This window comes from Canis lupus, chromosome 20 (genome assembly GCF_048164855.1).
Source record: "Canis lupus baileyi chromosome 20, mCanLup2.hap1, whole genome shotgun sequence".
Lineage (NCBI taxonomy): Eukaryota > Metazoa > Chordata > Mammalia > Carnivora > Canidae > Canis > Canis lupus.
In genome coordinates this window covers 24,463,327-24,487,692 of record NC_132857.1, presented here as the reverse complement: position 1 = coordinate 24,487,692, position 24,366 = coordinate 24,463,327, and the positions used below count along the sequence as shown (strand labels likewise).

The 24,366-nt window shown below is 37.6% G+C and overlaps 1 protein-coding gene across 14 annotated transcripts in view; it reads left to right on the top strand.

Moving 5' to 3' along the window:
- Window positions 1-24,366, top strand: part of LOC140611771 (uncharacterized) — a 120,989-nt gene that overhangs the window by 36,032 nt on the left and 60,591 nt on the right. For 13 of the 14 annotated variants that reach the window (XR_012012970.1, XR_012012968.1, XM_072788646.1 and 10 more), the window contains 12 exons: window positions 2,115-2,264; window positions 4,923-4,964; window positions 5,600-5,684; window positions 9,256-9,333; window positions 11,553-11,613; window positions 14,352-14,540; window positions 16,123-16,298; window positions 17,616-17,777; window positions 19,620-19,729; window positions 20,244-20,433; window positions 21,675-21,786; window positions 23,651-23,826. Coding sequence is in view for 12 of the 14 variants with exons in the window: in XM_072788646.1 (XP_072644747.1) it covers window positions 2,115-2,264; window positions 4,923-4,964; window positions 5,600-5,684; window positions 9,256-9,333; window positions 11,553-11,613; window positions 14,352-14,540; window positions 16,123-16,298; window positions 17,616-17,777; window positions 19,620-19,729; window positions 20,244-20,433; window positions 21,675-21,786; window positions 23,651-23,826 (1,531 nt within the window). In the remaining 2 variants the exon portion in view is untranslated. Of the gene's footprint in view, window positions 1-2,114; window positions 2,265-4,922; window positions 4,965-5,599; window positions 5,685-9,255; window positions 9,334-11,552; window positions 11,614-14,351; window positions 14,541-16,122; window positions 16,299-17,615; window positions 17,778-19,619; window positions 19,730-20,243; window positions 20,434-21,674; window positions 21,787-23,650; window positions 23,827-24,366 lie in introns of those variants that run through there. The other variant, XM_072788650.1, reaches the window with a different exon arrangement.

Here is a 24,366-nt window from a genome sequence, read left to right as displayed (position 1 = left end):
ATGAGGCTGAGGGTAGGAAAGATGAAAAGGTTACTTCACGGTCAAGTGGTTACAAACATGGGCTTATGAGTTAGGCTGTCTGGGTTCAAACCCTGTCTCCTGCATTTGACAATTTATTTAAACTTTCTGTGAGTTTCCTTATTTGTAAAATGGAGCTAATAGAGACCATCTAGTGTAGTTGCTTGAGGATTAAATTTTTATATTTATATTTATAAAATATTTAGAACAGAGCTTGGCATATGATAAGTGTTCAAAACGTTATAGGAGAGTAGAAACCACACTCTGGGCTCTAGGATCGTTCCTTGGTTCAACTAATCCTGGTGCTTTATTGAACTAAGGTTATTGGATGGCTTTTTCCAGGTCAATGTATTTGGAAGTTTCCACACAGGATCTTAGGTGTCTGTATATACACAGATACCTATATTAGAAAGAAAAAAATCTGTAAAAACAAGCAGATACCTGTCTATCATTCCCCTTGGGCATATATTTTTGACATGACAATGCCTTTTGAATTACTATCTAGAAAAATGATTTTATCTGTTAATTGACTATGTTCCATAAAAATCTTCAAGCACATAGATACAGGCACTTGGCTGTAATGTTGAAATAAAAAAATGTTGAAATAAAAAAATATGGAAAGATATTGGTATCCATCATATTTATATTCATTGTGTCCTAAGCTTTGAATCTACATTATCCTTCAAGTGGGCTTCCTAAAAGATTATTTTTATTTCATAAATCCCACTGAAGAGTTTTAGCTCTAATTTTTCCATGAATCAGTGGAGTCATAGGGATTTTTGCACATGAGGTGTCTTTCATCTCAGTTTAGTTCAGTGTTTTCCACATGTGTTTCTGAATACTAAGGAGTTCCAGAGTGGAGGATCCAAGTTCCCCAGGCATTCCTTATAGGACTTGTAACTGTTTAAATCTCAAGCCCACCTGCGAGTCAAAGTTGTGAATTAACCAAATTAATCAATTAATTAATCAACCAAAATAAATCAATGGTGGTTTTTATCTTTGAGGTCAAAGAAGATTAGGCAGAAATTATCAAAAACCCATTTCACCCCTTCTTACCCCTCAGAGAAATGGGAAGTATCCATGACTTACATATAAGACCTCCGAACCACTGATCTTGGATTGATTGATGGACAGATGGATGGATGGATGGATGGATGGATGATTTTTCAGTTGGGCTCAGTCTGTAGGCTAACAATTTTTTTGTTTTAGCCAGAATCTATGGGAAAATGGTATGGACAAAATTTTAAGAAAGCAAATTGAAAATAACCTATGCTTTAAGGGCTAGAAAATATTTTTTAAATTAAGGTTGAAAGTAACTTTTAAATCTTTCTGATCCAAGCTTGTTTTTTTTTGTTTTGATTTCATCTCTCTCCCTCACACTCTTTAAAAGATTTATTTGTTTGTTTGTTTGTTTGTTTGTTTATTTATTTATTTATTTATTTATTTATTTATTTATTTTAGAGAGAGAGCAAGCATGAGTGGGGGGAGTGGCAGAGGGAGAGAGGAAGCCGACTCCTCATTGAGTGGTGAGCCCTACACAGGTGCATGATCTCAAGAGCCTGAGATCGTGGCCCAAGCCAAAACCAAGAGTTGGATGCTTAACTGACTGAGCCACCCAGGTGCCCTTGGTTTGTCTCTCTTAAGAAAAAAATTGTATAACTATTTTTATAAGTCATGTATCATGTACCTTTGTTCAGCCCCTCAAACACTTTTTGAAGTATGCAAGTCATAAATGAATAATTAACTGCAATAATAGCCATAAAATTATGTGTAATAGGTAACAAATCCAGCAATAGCAAATGAATTAATGGTTTTCCTACAAAGCTCTAAAATATACAGTGGTTACTCAACACTCACCATTCAAAAATATGGCTATTTGCTGCCATTAGAGTGTTTTCAGTTTTCCAAGCCAGAGTTTGCTCAACACACACATTGCAAAGGCCCATCTAACCATTTGCTGTGTGTGCACAGAGGGTAATAGAGATGTGGGAGACCTGATTTGCCCCGGAGCAGTGAGAACTGGTCTCTAATGAACACAGCTGTTCCCATAACATTTTGAAATGAACTAACAGAGGTCATGTTTGGGATCTTTCTAGGTATAAGAAAAACTTTAAGATAAAAAAGAAAATACCACTGAACACCATGTGGATTGCCAACTGCATGGATACAGTGGGAGATGCCAACATCAGTTCTGGGAGGTCCTTTGTGTTGGGCTGGCCCACGGTAAACTTTGTGGCCACCTTCAGGTAAGACCGATGCCTTGGTGTCCTGTATCTACATGGCTTGAAAAGGATAACATTGAAATCTATTGTCTACCAAGCTGGTGACTCACTTTTTGACCTCCCATGACACTTGTTTTGCCTTGTACTTGGCCTAAGAAGGTGCTTATATCCACATGGAAACAAGTAGATAATGTATAGTGGGAACTACTGGAGTAATTTCCTTCAGTTTTGATCAATGGTTTTTCAAATGGGCTCTAGTAGCCACTTGAGGAGTTAGGAGTTCTAGTTCTGTGGAAGGAGAATCAACAGAGTGAGGTTCAAGGTCTCCTCTCCAAGATCCTGCCCTCTGATTCCCAGGGAGTATCTGCATTTTTAAATCACCGGAATAGATTTCTTGAGCAAGTACTATTAAAGGGTCCAATTAAATTTGAAAAATTGCTTTTACACTCCCAAGTTAATTCCCTTAACATCAGTATGTAATTATACAAATAAATTGATCATGCCGTTGGATACTAGGTTGCCTGAATTGCTGTGTACAGATTATCTTAGTTGGTGATGATCTAAAACAAAATATGATTCCATTGAGTAGAGTTTAGTTGTGTAAGACACATTTTTAGGCTGACAAGAGGATGGGGAATGTGGATCTCGACCCTGGATATCCTGAGCAGACACCTCTGAGTTTACAGGGATCATGCCACACTTGCATCTCTGTTTGAAACATCCACACCCCAAGCCTCATTCCTGTTTTATGCGGTTGTACTTAACACACTGCTTTCTTCTCCTCACCCCACTCCACCAAAATCTCACAGGTCATCATAAATGTAAGACAACAAAAATCTTTACAAGTTGTTAATTTATTAATCCTATAATGCAGCTGTTGAATTAATGAAAAATTTTCAAATCTTATTAGGAAGAAACATGTATTTATATCCTCTCTGCAGGTCTTCTTTTGCATAAAGATCATCAGTTCCCATTGCTTAATATCTTCTCCAGGTTGCAAGTGGAAGGAAAGAGTTTCAAATGGGAATTTTAAAAAAAAGGGAATATATAAAGTGTTTGGTAGGGGAGTGTCCAAAAAAAAAATTTCCCCCTAATAGGAGGAAAATGTGGAAGCCATTTAACTATTAGTTAAAAAGGCTGTATAAATAGATAGAAGGCACATATAACAACATCTGGCACCTAATGCTTTTGTTATTGATTATTATTACTGTTCTGCGGATTGGCATGAGTAACTAGAAGCTGTGTCTATGCACCTAGGCAGGTTGGGACACTAAATGGGCATTCTACTTTCTTGATGCGACAGGTCCTGAAATGGTGATGGAGAGGGTGGGGAGTAGTGTTGCTGGTAGAATTATAGAATGTGACAGCCACTGTAGACAGTTTGATGGCTCCTCAATAAGTGAAACACAATTACATATGACCTCCAGACACATATCCAAGAGAAAGGAAAATATATGTCCATGCAAAAATTAATACACAAACGTTTGGGGGATCCCTGGGTGGCGCAGCGGTTTGGCGCCTGCCTTTGGCCCAGGGCGCGATCCTGGAGACCTGGGATCGAATCCCACGTCGGGCTCCCGGTGCATGGAGCCTGCTTCTCCCTCTGCCTATGTCTCTGCCTCTCTCTCTCTCTGTGTGACTATCATAAATAAATAAAAATTAAAAAAAAATACACAAACGTTTGTAGCAGTATTGTTGACAATAGTAAAAGAAAGAAAGATAGAAGGAAAGAAAGAAAGAAAGAAAGAAAGAAAGAAAGAAAGAAAGAAAGAAAGAAAGAAAGAATAAAGAAAAAGAAACCAAGTGTATATCAACAAATATACAAAATGTGGAACAGGAGCTAGGGACAGGAGGGAAGGGAGAGTGACTGCTTAATAGACACATGTTTGCTTTGGGGTGATAAACATGTTCAGTCACGATGGTTGCACAGAACGATGAATATACTAAAGGTCACTAATGGTCAATTTTCTTTTATGTGTAATTTACCACAACCAAAAAAATGCTGGTAAGTGATAAGCCCACATGTGAATGAGCCTTAAGACATTTGCAACTTTGGATATTAAATGCTGTGAAAATTTTAGCAGAGAACATACTGATCTTTAGTAATTTTGCATCAGGGGATTGATCTTTCTCAGAAGATCACAGTGATGAAGAATACGGTTTTTAGGAACTAATTTAACATATTACAATCTGCCATATGTATAAAGAAATAAAAATATTACAGGTGTTTTTTTCTGAAAAAGATATTCTTGTTTCTGAGCCAAGACAGTTCCATCAAATTGCTAAATTTCTTAAATGTGATTTAATTTGAATGGTAATATTCTTTATATCCGAATAGCCCTTGCAGCTGCAGGAACACTCTGAGCTATAATTAACCTTTTTCCAGTTCTGGAAACTAAATATCAAAGTGGTTAACAACATGCCCGTGATCACATAGCTTGCATCACATAGTCACAATTAAGTTTTCAGATTTGAAATCAACTTTTCTTCCTCTTTAGGATCTACTTCCCATTGCTTTAATAGAGTCCACCAAAAGCCCAACTCTAAGGGGAGTACAATTTACACATCCACATCCCTTAACAACGGGCTCCTGATATTTTTAATCTGGAATGGTGATCTTAATATGTTAGTAGGAGTATTGTACGTTCCTCAATTTTTTTCTTCTCATTTTTTAAATTGCAGTTCTTCAGAACAAAAGGAAAAATGGCGTTCTTACCTTCAAAGGTATTTTGTCAATGTATTATTATAAGTCTTTAACCCATGATGGAAAAAATGTAGATCTCTTCAAAGCAGTGCCCCCAAACTATGTTCCCTTCCCTTAGTAGAAATTGTTACACTATCCTCCAATGATTTCTTATTTAATTGTACCCTGGCCATTACTACAAATAACCTGCTCTCCTTTACATGCATATATTGCTTATTTTTTATGAAATTCTGGTTATCACTCTCATCTTCCCCCGCTCTCCAACCTCATGATTATAGCTAACATTATTCTCAAAACATATATTAAATTTCCATAAGTGCAGTTTACCCTACCGAGTAATGCTGAAAGCAACTTCTAATTCCTACATTTGAAGGTGCTAGTATGCCCTCTGGTCTAGCTAGGCAGGAAAGCTTTGGTGACTGGATCTGCTGGTCAAATCTCACATGACGAGAGTGATCCATTGTTTTCCGAGTCACAGCTTATTTTCCTGAAATATTTTTGCATGTTTCCTTCTGACCCAAAATTTGGTTTTGCTGAGCTTATTTATATGCATTTAAAAATAACAAAGTACGTTGAAAACATGATCAACATAAATTGATTGGAAAGTAAGGTAATTTATCCTACTCTATTTTGGGTTACTATCAAATTCGATTAGGTACATCATGCTAGCCAAAGAGAAGGAGCAGCCAAAAAGCATTCTCCTCAAAATCTTCACTGAGAACATCAAGAACTGTGCCTGTGTGAGTATTTTTAAGACCAACAATTAAATTCTGAGTTCCTAATTCTGACTGAATGAAAAAGATGGAGATAGAGGTGGAGACACAGAGAGGGAGGAAGCAGTGAGTTGGGGAGAGAAGAAAGAGAGAGCAAAAGGTAGGAAGAGAGAGAGAATATTTAGAAAAGTACCATGAGGAAAAATGTATTTTCCCCCTCTCCATGTACTGCTTTATAGACCTAAAAACTGCGTCCTAGGTAATATGAAGCAAGAGGAATACATACTACAGTGCTTAAGCAAGGAAAGAGTATCGGATGTTAAGTGTCTATAACATTTCTCTGGATCCTTCTAATTGCTTATAGTGGCTTGTAATACAGTGATTTAGAATCAACCATTTTTTCCCCAGTGGCCACCACTTACATACAGAATGGTCTGGATTGTCTCCACAGTCCTTTTTCCCCTCCAGATATTTTATTTGGTATAACTATAAACTCAGAGAAAAGTTGTAAGTATAAAAGTAATACAAAAAGACCCCGTATACTCTTTCTCTAGATTCACCTATTGGTAACACTTTATTCCATTTGCTTTATCACTTATTTTCTTTCTCTCTGTCTATTACATGTATGTGTATACTTACGTTTGAGGGTCATACATATACTATGGCCCTTTTTCCTTAAACCTAAGCATTTCTTAAGAATAAAGATATTCTACAGTTATCACCTTTAGTGAATTTAACCTTGGCATAATACTTTACTCTGCCATTCCCATTCTCATTTTGTCAGTTGACCTCAATAATGTCTCCTTTCTAGTACAGGATCCACTTAAGGATCAGGTGTTTCATTGAGTAGTTATGTCAAATGCAGAGGAGTTTTAAAAAGTCTTTTGTTCCAAGGAATATCAGGATTGAATTGAACTAAGAGGGATGACACTTTTAAGGGATCAGCATATTTCTATTTCAATTTCTTTATACCGTGGGGAGAAAAAAATCAAACCAATTGGCCCAGTTTTGTGTGTAAAATTTGATTTCTGAAATTGTAGTACAGTAGCCAAGACATTTACAGTGATGAACAAGATACTTTGGGTATCTTTAAATGACATTTTTTTGTGGTTGTTGTTATAGTTTGAAGTAGCTCTAGATCACACAAAACATTATTTGAAGGTGGAAAAAAAAGATATTCCTGGATAAAGCAAAAGCCATGCAAATATTTTGATCTGTTGCTAAGTGCAGGCTAGATGCACTGCATGAAGGAGAGAGAATTCTCTAGCAGCAGAGCACATTCTCGTCTCTGCCTTTGATATCAATTGTGGCAGTGGTTTACATTCAGAACTTTCCTTGGAAAATTACCTTGAATTTTTTAAAAATCAACTTTATTGAGGTATAGTTTGGGTGAAATAAACATTTCTGATGTTCTTCACCCATTATTAAAGATCCAGGTTTCCCACTGCACTGTTTCACTTCATCGTAGAAAGATGATTCTTAGCATTCCTTGTGCAAAACTGGTGCAAACAGATTTACTTAATTTCTTTTATCTGAATATGGCTTTATTTTTTGACACTGACTCTTGAAGGATATTTTTGGGGATGTAGAATTTTGTTTGCAGATTTTTTCCTTTTAGTCCTTTAGATGTCCCAGTCTTTTGCTCTTGATGCTTTCTGATGAGTAGTCTGTGATTAAACATTAATCCTCAGTAGGTGATTTGTCATTTTTTCTCTAGCTGCTTTCAAGTTTTCTCTTTATTTTTGGTTTTTAACAGTGTGGCTAGGAAGTACCTAAGCATGGTTTTCTTTGAATCTGTCCTATTTGACATATTCTGAATTTCTTGAATTTATAAATTGATGCCTTCACCAAATTTGGGAAATTTTAATCATTATTACATCAAATATTTCCTTCCTCATTATTTCTCTTTCTCTCCTTGTGACAGTTCCATTCTTTGCATATCAGACACTTTCACATTGTTCAGAGATCTCTCAGGCTCTGTTAATTTTTTCAATCTTTTCCCCCCTTTTCTTCTTCACACTGGATAATTTCTAGTATCTATTTTCAAATCACTGACTTCTTTTCATCATCTCCATTATGCAATGTAGCCTAGTCAATAAATTTTTAAAAAATATTTTTTCAGATAAAAATTTCTATTTTTAAATATTTTTCCTCTCAAAAAAGGAAAAGTCATAAATACTTCTTATTTCTATACTAAGATGCCTCTATTTTTGTTTATTGTGAGCACATTTTCATTTGTATCATTGAGCATTATTGTAATAGCTGTTTTTGGCTAATAGTCTAAGCATCTAGATCATCTCAGGTGTGGCTTCAGCTCTTGAAAATTGATCTCATTTTCCTGGTTCTTCATATATTAAGTAACAGTTTGACTCATGAACAAAAACTAACTTTTCTTTTTCTTTTGAATTATTTCAAAAAATAGTTTGTTTTTCTGAAGTTATTTGTTTAGAGAGAGTTCCTTCTAATGGAATTTGTCTGTTGGGAGATCCTACAACATGCAGGAAAATATACATACATCCCTTGAATTACTATTTCAATGACTATTTGAATGACTATTGAATTACTTTTGGACCATCTGTGATATCAAGTAATTGCATTCAATTCATAGGAAGAAAAATACAATGAAAGGACAAGGAATGAATTATGAAAGAGCATCTTTTAACTTTGCTTTTAATATTTTCAAGGCCTGTGAGTGTCCACTTGTGCTGTTTCTTCTTTATGCACTGTTTCCTGAAGGACACAGGCCCCATTGCCTAAAAATGTTACAAAAACTGTATGCATAGTAAATGTTCTGGTTACATATTCTCTTATTTTAAAATGACTTTTGTAATTGAGATAGTTTTATAGATCCATCTCAGATTCCTATTAACCCCTTTCAGAAAATTTTCTGTAAACTTTTCCTAGTTGTATGGAGCAGTTTCTCAATGTATGGTCTGATAGAGAGCTATTATAAGTATCTACTCACTGGCAGAGTTGTGAATAGAACATAAACTTCTAACATTTCCAGTCTCATTTCCTAGATTCATTGGTTTTATTTGTCTTAACAGATTGCAACAATGGAAGTCTTAGTTAATCATGATGCCTGACAAAGAAAATACAGACTAAATAGTAGTTTTTAAAAAAAGTGTCTTTCATAGCCAGTTCTTATCTGATTTTACTGAAACCGACTATGTAATTACAAAGGAACTAAGCCATACTATACAAACACAACTCAGTAAGAGAGGAAAGTATCTAGTGCCTTCCTTTAATACTATCCCCCTCCCACCATTTTGGAAATAGCCTTATGGAGCTGAGGGTCACCCAAGTGCCCTCTTGGAATTCTCAGTTTTTCTCTTCCTTGCTTCAGCTGCTGTATTTTGTATGCCACAAATTCTTGGAGGGAAATATATGTTTTACTGACATGTTTCCTACTAGCTTCATGTTACATAAAAAAAATGAAAATATAATTAAGGGTTCATGTTCTACACGTGCTTTACTTTGTCATTACCTGAAAACAAGCTTTACCTTTGGAGTATGGATAATAATTTGACAATTATTTGGTCACATGCTTTAAATCTAAAAAAAATTTGTAGCAATTTTTCTTATTTATTTTTTACAGTCCGTAACTATAACAGTGACAAATTCCGACACGGCAAATGACACTATCAACATGTTACTAACAATGCTGGGAATAACCGTAAGTTGCCTATAAACTATTTTTAGTTTACGAACCAACTTTGACTTTTGAGATTTGTGTCTGTGTGTGTGTATGTGTATGTGTGTGTTGTGCACCTCCCATCATAAGACAGCTGATTATTGTAGATAACAGTCATATTTTGTCCTTCCAACTTTAGAAATTGAAGGCAGCAAAGCTATAGTATTAGCTTATACATGAGTGCTATCTTATATTCCCATTTTAAATTTTCTGAAAATTCAAAGTCATAGCCTAAAATTGGGCTATAATTTTAGAGTGCTAATAACAACATGCAGTTTATTGTATATATTTTAAATACAGACAATAACAATGTTTCTAAATTTCTTTTTTTTTTTGTTTCTAAATTTCTAAATATTTCCTCCTCTATTGGACTCTTTTCTGTGTTTTCAATTCTGATACGTCCCCATCCCTATTGACCCTAGTTATCACACAAGGAAGAACTCAATCTGTTTAATGAATCCTAAATTACATGTTCTGTTGTACCTTTTGACATAAAGACTACATGGCTACAAGCTACCTCTGTTTGATGCAGATCCTGAGGATGAAGCAGCTCATACTCTTTAGGAACTGGTAAAGACAAAGACAAGTTCTGAATAAGACCATGGATCTGGGGCATTTGTACATAGCACTTTCATCTTGTTTGGGTTTTAACTGTCTGTTCTTTACCTTTTGATGGTGCTCGTGTGAGTTGCTGATATCTTTTTATGAAAGAGAAATATATTTGAGGATGAGGTTTTATAAGGGAAAAAAGAGGGACAGTGATAGATGGAGAGAACCAAAAGGAGCACTTGGAAAGCACAGCTTCTTATCCAAAATCCTCTGTAAATGTGACGTGACATAATCATAAGATTGTTTGTAAATTCTATCTGACCCAATGGTATAATAAAGCCCTTTAAAACTTCAGAGCAACTGGAATTTGGCAGAAGAGATCAATGATTTCTGTACAAACAACATTTAATAATACATCCAAAATAAAATTGAATTTATATGTACTGACTAAAGCACATCTCTACATACATTTCTAACCTGTATGATATATAAACCCTAAGTAAGAATTAAATCCTGGAAAAGAGAGTGAGTGGTTTGAGGGATGAAGGTGGGGAGATTGATTAATGATTTAACTCATTTTATTTCACGTTTGTGATTTTCTTTGCTTAAAGTGATCAATGTCACTAGGCAAAGAATTTCTATTTTAATGAAGAACTGGGGTTATTTGGCTTTATGTATACCTGATTTAAAGGATTCCAGCATGGCATTTCCAAACCCTACCCTACCTTATTAGCTCTTACTTCTTATTTGCAACACAATCTTGAGCAGATTTAGCTGTGTGTGTGTGTGTGTGTGTGTGTGTGTGTGTGTATCTGTGTCTGTGCCCATCCATACCTGTGACATTCCTTCATAAGGTGAAGGCCATGATTTTTAGTCAAGAGTCAAGGGCACATGGTAACTATTACCAATAATTCTATTTCAAACATTTTTTGTTTTAGTCTCCTGGAAGACTCTTTAAAATAGTTCAGCAATCTTTATAATTTAGAATTGTTTGTTTCAAACAATTGGGATTTCCAGTATTACTGGGCAATAATTCTGCTGGGAGTAATCGTTTTCTGCATCTGACATGTCTAGAGTCCTCATCCTTTCTCTCCCTAAAGTGGGGTTTGCCTGCCCCAAAGCCTGTGGCTGACTTCCCTCCACGATCTCCTCAAGGTCTCTTGGGCATTTGTCTCCTTTTGTTCAGGGCTGCTGAGCTATTGATGCCTCTCAAGTTACTTTGCTCAGGATTAGTCATAGCAGAGTATATGGCTCTCTGGACAACATGCATCTCTGGGCAGGGGCATTTGGAGACAAAAGCCAACACTATCCAAGGAGTCTAGAGACAGCAGAAGAGAGGACTCTGAGATGAGACTTTTACTCCGTAGTAAAGGGACACAAATCTCATTTCTTATGCCATGGATCACCCACAAAGTGAGGGGCTGGCTGTACTGTGGTTTCCCGGTCTTTATCAAAAATTACAAGAATCTGGGACAGTCTATTGGAAGTTGTGAGGGGAACTAGTTAACAAGTACTATAGCTACCTCCATGGACCAAATGCCATTTATCCTGGCCCCAATTCTTCTTTTTGGAAATACAGATATGCTAAGGAAATGTGTTCTTCAAGTACTGTGAAAGATTTGTTTTGACACCTAGTTCTTTTTGTTTCCAAGGGCTCTGAGAAAGACTTCCAGCTGTGGGTGAGTTCTGGCAAGGAAAAACTTCCACTAACTGGTAAGTGTCAGGGAAAATCTAAGATGGGATTGATTAGGTTCAAAATTGTAACTCAAAGTTTCAAAGTAATGGTTGTTCTTTCTTAAGCTTCAAAATCCTTAAAAGTGAAAATCACATGTTATATTCCCTCACATGTTTATTAAATAATTACCAGGTACTGTTTCCCAGGCATTGATAACATCTCTTCATTCAGCAGCTATGATTTAGTGAGGGAGAGAAATGTAAATTTTTGTTTCTACTTCTTGTTACCTGACAAACAGAGCTGTCTTGAAAAAGTGTGATTATTTACTATTTACTTACTTATTTACTCACTTAGGTATGAAAGCAAAATGGATGGGAATTTTTTTCCCATACATTTATTTTTCATATTTCAATCTTGAATTCTAGTTCCTAACTACTAAGAAGCCTCTATTTTGTGAGAATCCTCTAAAATCCAGTTATGTCCCTGAATCTGGTTACAGATATGTATTTAACACCCCTGCCCTGTGCCCACTTTTCTCTGCATCATAAAGAAAATGAGATAATCACATTTAAACTCCTCTAGTCTTCACTGATGAAATCGCCTGCACTTTGCTGTTTCTCAGGTTTTTTCCATCACTGATCTTAAGGTTATTGATAAACAGATTGCACCTCTTCTAAAATAGTTATTAGCACAAGTTCTCTGAAAAAAAATCTTTGGATTAGCAAAATTGTTTAGTGTTTCCAGTAATGGAAGGATTTTAAAAAAAGAAAAAGAAGACAGGGTCGGTAGCAGACCTTGAAGTATAGTAATAGATGGTAATGGTGACAATAATCTCTTCTAGAAATCTTAAAGCATTCCTTCTTACATGAAATTCTTTATCCTTGGGCAGCCCGGGTGGCTCAGTGGTTTAGCACCGCCTTCAGCCCAAGGCCGGATCCTGGAGACCCGGGATCGAGTCCCACATCGGGCTCCCTGCATTGAGCCTGCTTCTCCCTCTGCCTGTGTCTCTGCCTCTCTCTCTCCCTCTCTGTGTGTCTGTCATGAATTAAAAAAAAAAGAAATTCTTTATCCTTTTAATAAACCTGTGAAGCTATAACTCTTTTTCAAATAATCTGGAAATCTAAACAACCAATTTCCTTTTTTAAAAAAAACAACCAATTTCTTTCTGCAAAATATATATTCCCAGTCTTAGACTATAGAGTCACAAAGCTCATCACTGAGATCAAAATCCCCCAGTACCACTTCCTGTTTTGAATTAATGTTGATATCTTTGTAAAAGTTGGACAGGGGCAGCCCTGGTGGCTCAGCGGTTCAGCACTGCCTTGAGCCCAGGGTGTGATCCTGGAGAGCTGGGATCGACTCCCACATTGGGCTCCCTGCATGGAGCCTGCTTCTCCCTCTGCCTGTGTCTCTGCCTCTTTCTCTCTCTCTGTTTCTCATGAATAAATAAATAAAATCTAAAAAAAATGGTTAGCAGTAAAAAGGAAAAAAGCTAAATACTTATATATGTTTTAATAAAGTGCATTAATTTAGATAAAAATGATGTAGATGATAACTTTTTAGACTTTGAATAGCTTCACACACGAACGCAGCTCTAAGGAATCTGAAGAGCCTGTTGTTCATGATGATCCATTACAGCATTCAAAATGCATTTTTTAAACATACTCTCAATTCTCAATTGTGGATTAGCTCCTGGTTATCTTGGTTTGGTTGTATTGCTGTCATAGAAGCTTCTTTTTCCTTAATGGAGGGAAGTCCCTGTGATTCTTGTGAACATTGCATTTATGACGGATGAAAAGAACAGCAAAAGCTCCTTTAGGTACATTCAATAATAAATCTGAAATGACAGAATGAGAATTTTCATTCTATTCTTAAAAAATGAAATCCATATCATTGCATAGGGTCTTTGAGAATTCTCTAGAGAGGAAAAACAATTTAAAGCATAAAAGAGCAAAACAAATCACTTGGCAGGCAATTCTGGATGGCTGTGGGTGTGGTTTTCTATTCTCTAACCATCGTTTTACAGTTTGCTTCTGGGTTTCCCACTCTGCACACCCTTCCTTCTGATCATTGCCTGGCAGGACACCCATAGAGGGAGGGCAGCAGTGGGAGGGAACCATAAAGCATAAGGGCAACACATCCCACTACTCTCGAGTAGCTCTGGCTGGAGAATTGACAAAAGGAAATGAAAAAAAAATCTGTTCGACTGACATTCTGTTGGAGAGAATAGTGAAGATAGCAATTCTTTATATATATACTCCAAATATTTAAAAATTTATTAACCAAAAAATAAAAATAAAAAATAAATAAAAAATAAAAAATATTAACCACCAATGCTTATTAATATATTCACTCTGATAAGTTTGTGTGTGGACAAGCATTTCAAAGAATGAATGTAAGGCTCGACGGTGTCAAGTAATTTGCCTAAGATGTATAGATCTAGTTAGTGTCAAGGCACAAACTAGAAAAACTTAAACATTCTCAGAAACACAGAAAAAGTCAGCATTGTTTAATGCACTCATGAATATATGTATTTCATGTAACATGCTTTAAATTGTTTTCTCTTCTTAAAATCTTTCCCTTGGGCACACGCTTTCTGTAAGGTGTTCCCACAAGGGTGCATATGATGCTCACTCAGGAGGCACAGCCTTCTTTATCTAGAAGTCCCAGAAAAATACCAACATATACAAATAGGGTGATGCTTACACTCGTGGTAAGGTAGGTTTGATGACAGCCATCACCATCAGCCTAAATATTCAGGTTTCTTTCCATACAGGACATGAACATCCCTATGGAATTAAAATGAGCCATCTTCCATCTACTAAACTGCTGCCAAAGGAAGCAGAGGACTCCGTCTCTCCTTCCCCTACTCAGGAGTCCCTCCTTCTGGAGCAGAAGATCACAGACATGCAAATCCATTTCATACTGAAGCCCAGGCACCCAGCCCAGAACAAGCAAGGGAGAGGTGAGCCACTTGCCTTTCTTCAAGTGCCTTCCCTTGGCTCATGTCTCCATGCTTAAACACAATTCAGACACACAGTTTATTCTTTCTGGGTGAGCTTATTGTCATCAATGAGGAGGAACAGTATAGGAAAGAATGCAAACACTACCAAAAATCAAGCTTAGAAAAATTCAAAAGTCTGACATCAAGACCCAACTCATTTCTATGAAGGTTGTTTTCTTGTTTTAAATCTTTTGGGAAGACCATTAACTCCTGTCTTTCTCTATATCCCCAGAGCACTTTCAAGGCTGCCCTGAGCCATGCCTTGTGCTGAGTAGTATATCATATATTTAGTTTAACGAGTTGTAGGCAGCATCATTTATGTTAAAGTTGAGCAAACTGAAGCTTTAAAATGCTAAGCTTCCTCAGTGGCAGGACCAGGATGCTTCTGGTGCAGGGCTGGCACCCACATGAGTGGAGGTGGTGATGCACTCACTACATCCCAGAAAAGCCAAGTGGCCGAGTGTTCAAGGTTATTTGGTGAAATGTTCCTCATTTGTTTATCCTTCGACAACTTGGCTCATCTGCTGACTCTTAAAGAAATCAGTTATTTAAGCAATGTTAAGGTATCTTCAAAGGGAAACATTCACAGCTGAGCACTAGAAACTTTGAACTCAGCTTCTCACTGCTGGTCACCTTTTCTTTGGAAAGCTCTTCCTTCATAGGGAATGTTGAGTAATTAAAAATCATCTCTGGAAACTGGTGCATATGCATTCATAACCTCTATAAATGCATTCATAACCTCTCATTGTTTTGCTTTTCTATGATTTCTTTCAAGCCTTGTACTTGTGTGTAGGTGTATATTTACATATATGTTTGAGTGTGTGTGTGAGGAAGTGTGTTTCCACACTTCATTGTGGTTTAGTCTCTTTTCAGTAAATGTTCAACCTATTTAACCGAAAACATCATCTCTGGGTGGGTTGGTGGGGTATGACAAGAAAACACAGCCACCAGAGGGCCAGCATGTAATGACAACATCCCAAGGACCCTGACTGCAGCAAGTCATCCTTGAAGATGGCCCAGAGCAGAGGAACATAGAAGTAGGGCTCAGGCAGATTGTGTCCTGAGAAGCAGATCCTTTGGATGGTAGAACTTGAGCACTCAGAAAGCCAAAGAGGAAATCTGAGGCTGAGGGGAGACTGGCTGTGAAAGCAGAGGATTACCACACTCAGCCTGATTTGCATACCAAATCCTTCTAGCTTTTAAAATCAGATCTGACACCTGAACCCACTGTTCACTCCAGTAGAAAACACATCTACAGGTTCAGTGCCTCCTGATGCAGTGTAACCGGCAGTAACTGATGGCACAGGAAATACTGACCTTCAATCTGATCAAGTCCCAAAGTTTAACCATCAGTCTGAAGGATATGGGTAAGAACTTATCAACACCATGAGGATGCTGTTAGCCAACATCAGAACGAGGAGAGTTCTACAAATAAATGACTCAGTTTCCCTCTTCTAGCCACTACAATGAACACACTGTATAATGGCAATGGTGAAAATAAGGCTAAGTGAATTAAAATACACTAATCTCCCTTCTTCCTTAGATTCAGGCCAGAAGACCATGAAAAGCACTGTTTTCAGAGACTGGGCCTTTTGGTGGCGCGCTGGCACTTGCCAGAAAAACCACTGCAGAGTTGCACCATCTGCAAAACCACGACAACTCTTTGGGGTTTCCCTCACAGGTATCTGTGATAAGGACAACTTGCCCTTCCCAATACTGGTAGGTCTCAGTTTGGTCTTTTATTACCTTCCTGAGGAGAGGGACCTTGGAGAGGCCAAGTGTTCTCATGCAAACCAACCCTTAAATGGAGAAATCATTAGACAGACCCTGGCTTTGGCTGAGAAGCTTTGCTAGTGTCATTTGATTTACCTACTGCAGAGTCATTTGGCCAATACAACAGAACGACGTTTTGTCCATTCCACTTGTTTCCACAGAGACCCATGTAGGCCTGTTCAGATCAGTCATAATGGACTCTGTGTGCATGAATCATCTTCACATTCTGCTATTGTCTTCCTGAACTCACAGTAGTCGCAGGTCTCCTTCAACTGAGTCTACTTAATCTAACAACTGAAAATATCTTACCTAAGCATAAAGTCTCATCCTGAGGCATATATGAATCTGCTAAATCTAAAAGAGCATGTTAAATGACAGCCACAGCGTTTGGCCTGTGTTATCTCAAATCAGTGCACTGAATTTTCAGTGTGGAAATTTACTGAGTACCCAGTACCTCTGCAACCCTGCACTAGATTTGGGAATGTTATCCTAGGTGTGAAAAAATTTACCATGTTAGTTACATGCTTGCTACTACCCCAGTCCTTGCATCACAGCCATTTTAGGGGGTAGCTGGAACTATTATCCTCCACACTTTACAAATGAATTAGCTTTCAATATAGTTCGCATGTGCCCCAGGTCACACAAATGATCAGAATGATAATAGGTTTCCGATCCCTTGGTCTATCAGACTCCAGCCCTTATTATCTTTCTATACTGCAGGGAGAGAACATGAAGATAGAGCAAAAGACAGTGAAAGACTCATGAAAGAAATGTAATCAGATAATAAGAAGAGAGCATTTGAGGTTTTGTTTTTTTTTTTTTTTAAAGAGGAAGGGAAATAGAGATAGTAGGAATGGAGGATACAAACACTTAAAGAGGAATCAACAAATGGGAAATGAGTATGGCAAAAAGATTTGAAAACATGGGGAAGGGCATCTATGTAAGAGAATAAGGAGCCAAAACTGGTAAAGTAGGAGACAGGCGAGGATTCCACAAAGGCCTAGAAACACAGAAGTTTGATTTAAAAGGGTAAATTCAATGAAAAAATCTGATTTAAATAAGTGATTACAAAGTTTCAGTGTATGTAAGGTGGATTTTGGGTAAAACTATAGAGAGACATTGACTAAAGAATCTAAATTGACTTTAGTCTTCCAGCTCTAAAACCGTAAACCATCCGATAGCCTAGCTCTTTCAAAAAGGAAGCAAGCTTTTGCTCTGGGCTTGGGATATGAAATGCCATATACTCTTCTTTTTTTCCTACAGGATATGCTTTCCGTGATCAATCGGAAAGGACCACTCCTGGAAGGCATCTTCAGAAAACCAGCCTGTATAAATTCATGCAGAAACCTAAAAGAGAAACTAAATTCTGGGGACAGAGTTAACTGTTACAGCAAATCTGTTCATGTGGTAGCATGTGTTTTAAAGGTGGGGAAAGTTCTAGCTTTACCACACATGGGTAACTGAAGCTGTGATTGGTGTCTTTCATTACGATTGCCCAGGAACCAACATAGGCATAACTGATTAAGAACTTGTCAAACTGGAAAACACTTCATGAAATCAAATTTAAGGAAGCTACTGTAGGAGTTAAAAGCCCCATAAATTAGAAATACTTTCTGTTATCACCATGAACAGCCTACCTGAGGACTCCATGCAAAATACTAATACTAATATGACTACTAGTAATAATAATAAATTTCAAAGTATACACTGACACATACATAATATTTACCAAAGCAAACATCTGCTTTTGATGACATCCTCACCACGCTCCTAATGAAGGCAGTTTCCAAAAGAAAAATCATATGAAAAATTTGAGAATAGGTAGGGAATTTCACAATAGTAAGCAAATGTTTACTTTATGAGGAATACAAAAAGGCTCAGTGAGGTGACCAATCATTCTTAACCATCACTGTCTCCTGTTTCTTGATGTCTTTTACTTTATAACTCATGAAGGAAGGATTTTGCCATTTGTGTCTCCTTTCACCACATCCTCGGCATCCTTTAGTTAATATTTGTGATGTCTAGCCCACCATCCAAGGTTATAATGACATGTTAACCAGCTCTTGCTACATGCCAGTTTGGATAAATCGAACTTTTGGAGTAGGTGCAACAGACAAAAGTAGTTTGGAATTCTGGAAAGTCAAGAGATCGATTCAAGAACTAGATTAATTTGGAAATTATACAGCTACATCACAGATATCCTGTTCTATTGCTAAACCGTAATGGAGAAAGATGTGAGAACTAGAATAGAGAATTTAATCCATCTACCTTGGCACTTGCTAACAGTTATCAACAAAACTAAGTTAAGGCAGTAATGATGACACTCTTAGAATCAAGGTCATATTTGGTCCTTCCTTGTCACATTTGGTCTTTTCTTGTCCCCCATTTCTTTTCTTTTAATTTTTTTTATTATTATTTATGATAGTCACAGAGAGAAAGAGAGAGGCAGAGACATAGGCAGAGCTTGTCCCCCATTTCTGTTCAACTATATGAAAGATACCAATAGTCCCTGACCACTACTACATTGGACTACAGTAAAACACACCAGTAAATATATATATAGGCATCAAGAGACAGGGGAAAGAATGATGATACATTAGGTACTCAAATAGCATGATAAGTGTTGCCCTCTTGAAGGTGCACACATACAATTGATGTTTCTAGCAAGACTTAGTAGGATCCTTTCTCTTTCCGTGTTATAGGCACAGACTAGGAAGATGGTGACCACGTGTGCATAGAGTTCTTAGGCATTTCTGAAGCTTTCCCTACCTAAAGTTGACTAATCTTTGTGGAGAATCAGACTCTGCAACCTTGGCCTGAATAGTATCATGTCAAACTCTCTGGAGAATTGGTCTACACTAGAAATGAATACATCCTCAGGACCATCATGAGTTTGCCATTAGACTCTCTACTTTTGTACAGTACAGGAAAGGAAGAATGAAGCGATTATGAGAGTAGCTTTTGTAATAGTTTGCAGAAAAGCACACAAAAGTGCCATATGATAGAAGGGAGCTTTGTCCTCATTTACACTGAAGCCTAGGCTCTGCTTAGATGCTTTCATTTTTGTTGGAGAAAATCCACACACCTGCTTTTCACGTGCAAGTCAATAGAGAATCAGAGCAGAGTTCCATGTGGGTCACAGTTTGGGTATCTATGACGTAAGTAGAGACTGAACTGAAGTTTGCAACTGTTTTCTCTGTAATATTTCCAATATCTATATTGCATATGTGAGTGTGTCTGTGTGTATTTTTCTTTTATCCACATAAGGATTTTCTTGAAAATATCGAAGGAAGTTTACTTTCATCCAAACTCTATGAAAAATGGCTTGGTGTTCTTAACGAAGTGACTGAGAAGGAAAAAATAAATGCAGCCCAGAGGTAATGATGCAATAATTACTCTACTCTGGTCATGGCTCAGAATACAGCCAATATACTATTAGGAAAATATTGGCTTCCTTCTTGCCACTTTGACCACTAAAATAACATTCAATGCCAAATAGTTTCGATTCTTCTCACCAATGGAGGCCAGTTTCAGAATACAAGCATGCCTTATGGCTATTATTGTACTTCTCCTGAACTTATTAACATTGACTCCTTAGTCACTGTACAACTTCTGAATATATGAAACTGGTACACAAAGTCAGTGGCCTGAGAGATGCCAGTGCATCAACAGCCAGTGGCATAACCTAAAGTTTGTCGAACATTTAACCAGAGAGGGTTAGCTCAGAAATTGAATTTGGTAAAACACTTTTGTGTACGTTCATGCCTGGAACTCTGCTACAGCAGGTTGCATACTAGATCTAGAAAGATGTTCTCTGCTTTCCGTCTCTATACTTCCAACTGCTAAGTGCAATGACTTGCCTTATTCAAAAGTGCATCTTTCTGACTTTAGGCTTCTAACACAGCTGCCAAAAGCGAATGTTGTTCTCTTGCGATACCTTTTCGGTGTGTTATACAACATTGAGCAACAATCCTCATCCAATCAGATGACAGCTTATGATTTATCAGTATGTATAGCCCCAAGCATTCTTTGTCCACTTAATTCCTGCAGCTTGGAATTGGAAGACAACTTCATTAAAAAGGTAGAGAGATCTCTCATATGTGTCCCCTGGGGTTTAGAATCCATGCTTTGAATCTGAAATGTGTAGTAGTAATTGCGAAGGATCAGTTCTGAAAAGTGCACATCTTCATAGGCTTTCTTGGAATGGCAGAGTTTGCTATCCTTCTCTGGTGGAATATGGGAAGGGGTGTTGTTAAAGTGGGAAACGCAGAGCAGTTGAGTCGCTTCTTTCCCATCCAGGAGATTCAATACTAGACTGACTAAACAAAAGAGAGAGAAGAGTGATATAATATGATAGAAAAGACCTGGGCTCTGGAGTTTGACAAGGCAAGGTTCAACTCTCAGCCTGATCCTGGAGGGGGGAGCTTGTAACCTTGGGCAAAGCCATGGTTTCCTCATAACACAATGGTAACAAGACCCAGCTCCTGTGGTCGTTACTGGCACATCCTAGGTGGCTCGGGCACTATGAGCACCCATGGCTCCAAACACATTGGCTTTGCTCTGAAAGTTGTGGCTCATTTAGAAAAATACTTGGCTACTCTTTTGCCTCTGTTACATCAGACAGAAACTAGTGAGATATTCCAGAACATCCTAATGAAGCCACAGATGCCTAATAAGATGACAGCTTTTCCCCAAGCTCATGCCGAGAGCCAGCATTAAGCAAAGCAAGACATGAGAAGGGACTGTGGTTAGACAGACAGACATGATTTCCCCCAGCCCTGTGAGTTTTTACTCAAAAAAAAAAAGAAAAGAAAAGAAAAGAAAACATCAAAAAAAAAAATCCACAAGAATATCCACTTTCCAAAAACTATTCTTCCCTATTTAAGAAATGGATTTCATAGGACTTTGTCTATGCTTTTTACATTTTAATCAGTTATGATACTAAGTTACAATCCAATATTTTCTGGAAGCAAAATTTTACAAAATACATAAACTTTTAGAAGGTACATTACTTTGAAAACTATCCTAGTTTTAAAGATGTAACCTTTGGTATCACAATGTTAGGTATTAAATTAGGCAACAAATTAGGACTTTAGTCCACTGACTAGTAATATTTTAAAATCTGTACCCAAAGTACAACAAAAAGTATTACTCTTTCTTATTTTATTAGAGAACTTGGGTTTCTATATATTTTTATCAACTCTGAATTTTTCATAGAAGTCTTTCACATTTTTGGTTAGATCCAAGGTCTATAAACAAAATGTGACTTCTAACTCTTCCATATGAAAAAGAGCACCCCATTGTGTTCTTTTTGCATTACAGGCTTCTCTTGTACAGTTTTTGATCGAAAATTGCCTCAAGATATTTGGAGAAGACATCACTTCTCTCTTGGGAGAGAATTCAAAGAGTTGTCATAACAATGAGAAGGCTGCAGGTACTGTGAATAGTTTAATAGGCTTAGGGAGACATGGACAGCAAGGTTCCCAAGGGTCATGGCAGATACTTAGCCCTGTTCTGGAGCCCAGAGCATCCCCAGGGCAATGATTCCCAGCTGCTCCTTCTTCTGAAGACTGGCTAGCAGGTCAAGGGAGGTTTCACACTGTTGGAGACCCAAGAAAGCATAGAAACTTCCAGATGTTTCTGGCAGTATTAGGAGATAGCATGGTATGATACAGTGTTTGGGAATTTTTTTTAACACAATTTTAAATGGATCCCACATCTATATTATATGATATATGTAGTTAAACGTATAATGCATAAGTATTAATTTCTACTTATAATATATAAATGTGCTCTGGTTGAAACCAGAGCATGCGACTTTTATTCCTGCTCCATCCTCTTTTTGATCAGTGGCTCTTGAGGCACCACAGGATTCCAGTGCTCTTTAAAATGAGTTGAAAGGAACCAGCATCATTGAGAGAAAAGGACTTGACTTGATGTCAATCATCTCTCCAGAGTACAAACTCCAGTGCCCCCATTTATCAGATATACAACCTTTGGCCAATTACTAGCTTGGTATCACTCTATTCATGCCTAAAATGCTGGATAAAAGTAATGTCTAAATCTTAGAAATGTTGTCAAGATTCAATAAGATAAGGGATGTAAAAACATTTCTAAAAAGCAAATATTAGAACTAGGAGAAGTTCCCCTGAGACTAGTGCGAGTATTATTTGAGCCTAGCTAATCACAGCTCACTGGCAACACCCCATTTTTTGTAAAACAGAGTTTAGATTCAGAACCTGGAGACACACATCATCAATCCCTCCATACTTTTGACATGTCTTCGTTTTACGACATATACCTCATTGTGTTGAGGGAAGCCTTTGGACAATCCGTGTCATCAGGAATTAAGATGAGTCTAGTGCCATGTCTGAGAATATGCTGGTGCAAGACAAGTGTTTGTTTTTCATGTCCTCAGTGACAGAAAAACAAACTGTTGAATCCAAGCCAGTGAGAGTGATAGTGATTTCCAAAAGAGCACAACTGCAGAATGCTACCAAGTCCCCATGTGGTCCATCCACCTACATGTCTACAGTTTAGTAAGTTACTGAAGACTGGAATCTCCATAATGACCCTTGACACTTCCTCTTTATCTGTTTTTCCAATGAATGAGAAATGAACCCCTTCCAAGACCCAGCTATTTCCATTTAAAGTTTTTTCCTTGGTCCCATATATTCATATTGAGGAAATCTTCCCACAAATTATCTCCTCTATCTTCAATGCCTATCATATCCTATGACATACCTTTTGAATTGTATTGTACTGTGTTGTATACTTTTATATGGATAATAAAAATCATTCCATAACTCAGTAGTTTACACAACCATTGCTTTGGTTATGATTCACATAACACTTCAGTGGAGACTCATCTGTGCAGTTCTGGTCTCAGACTGGATGTGAAAGCAGAGGATTTCCAAACTCAGCCTGATTTGGATAACAAATCCTTCTAGCTTTTAAAATCAGATCTGACAGCTGAACCCACTGTTCACTCCAGTAGAAAACAAACATCTACAGGTTCAGTGCCTCCTGTTGCATTGCAAAGACAGTAACTGATGGCACAGGAAATACTGACTTTCAATCTGATCAAGTCCCAAGGTTTAACCATCAGTGTGAAGGATATGGGCAAGAACTCAACAATGCCATGAGGATGCTGTTAGCCAACATCAGAACATGGAGAGTTCTACACAACAAATGACTCAGTTTCCCTCTTCTAGCCCTGCAATGAACACACTGTATAATGGTAATGGTGAAAATAAGGCTAAGTGAATTAAAACACACTAATCTCCCTTCTTCCTTAGATTCAGTCCAGAACACCTTGAAAAGCACTTCTTTTAGAGACTCGGCCTTTTGCCAGCGCATTGGCACTTCCCAGTACAACCAGTGCACAGCTCTACTGTCTGCAAAACCAGGACAGCTCTTTGGAGTTTCCCTTACGGATATCTTTGATAAGGACATCATGCCCTTACCAATACTGGTAGGTCTCAGTTAGGTCTTTTATTGCCTTCCTGAGGAGAGGGACCTCGGAGAGGCCAAGTGTTCTCATGCAGACCAACCCTCAAGTGGAGAAATCATTAGACAGTCCCTGGCTTTGGCTGAGAAGCTTTGCTAGTGTCATTTGATTTACCTACTGGAAAGTCATTTGGCCAATACAACAGAACGACGTTTTGTCCATTCCACTTGTTTCCACAGAGACCCATGTAGGCCTTGTTCAGATCAGTCAAAATGGACTCTGTGTGCATGAATCATCTTCACATTCTGCTATTGTCTTCCTGAACTCACAGTAGTCTCAGGTCTCCTTCAACTGAGTCTACTTAATCTAACAACTGAAAATATCTTACCTAAGCATAAAGACTCATCCTGAGGCATATATGAATCTGCTAATTCTAAAAGAACACGTTAACATGACAGCCACAGAGTTTGGCCTGTGTTATCTCAAATCAGTGTAATGAATTGTCAGTGTGGAAATTTACTGAGTACCCAGTACCTCTGCAACCCTGCACTAGATTTGGGAATG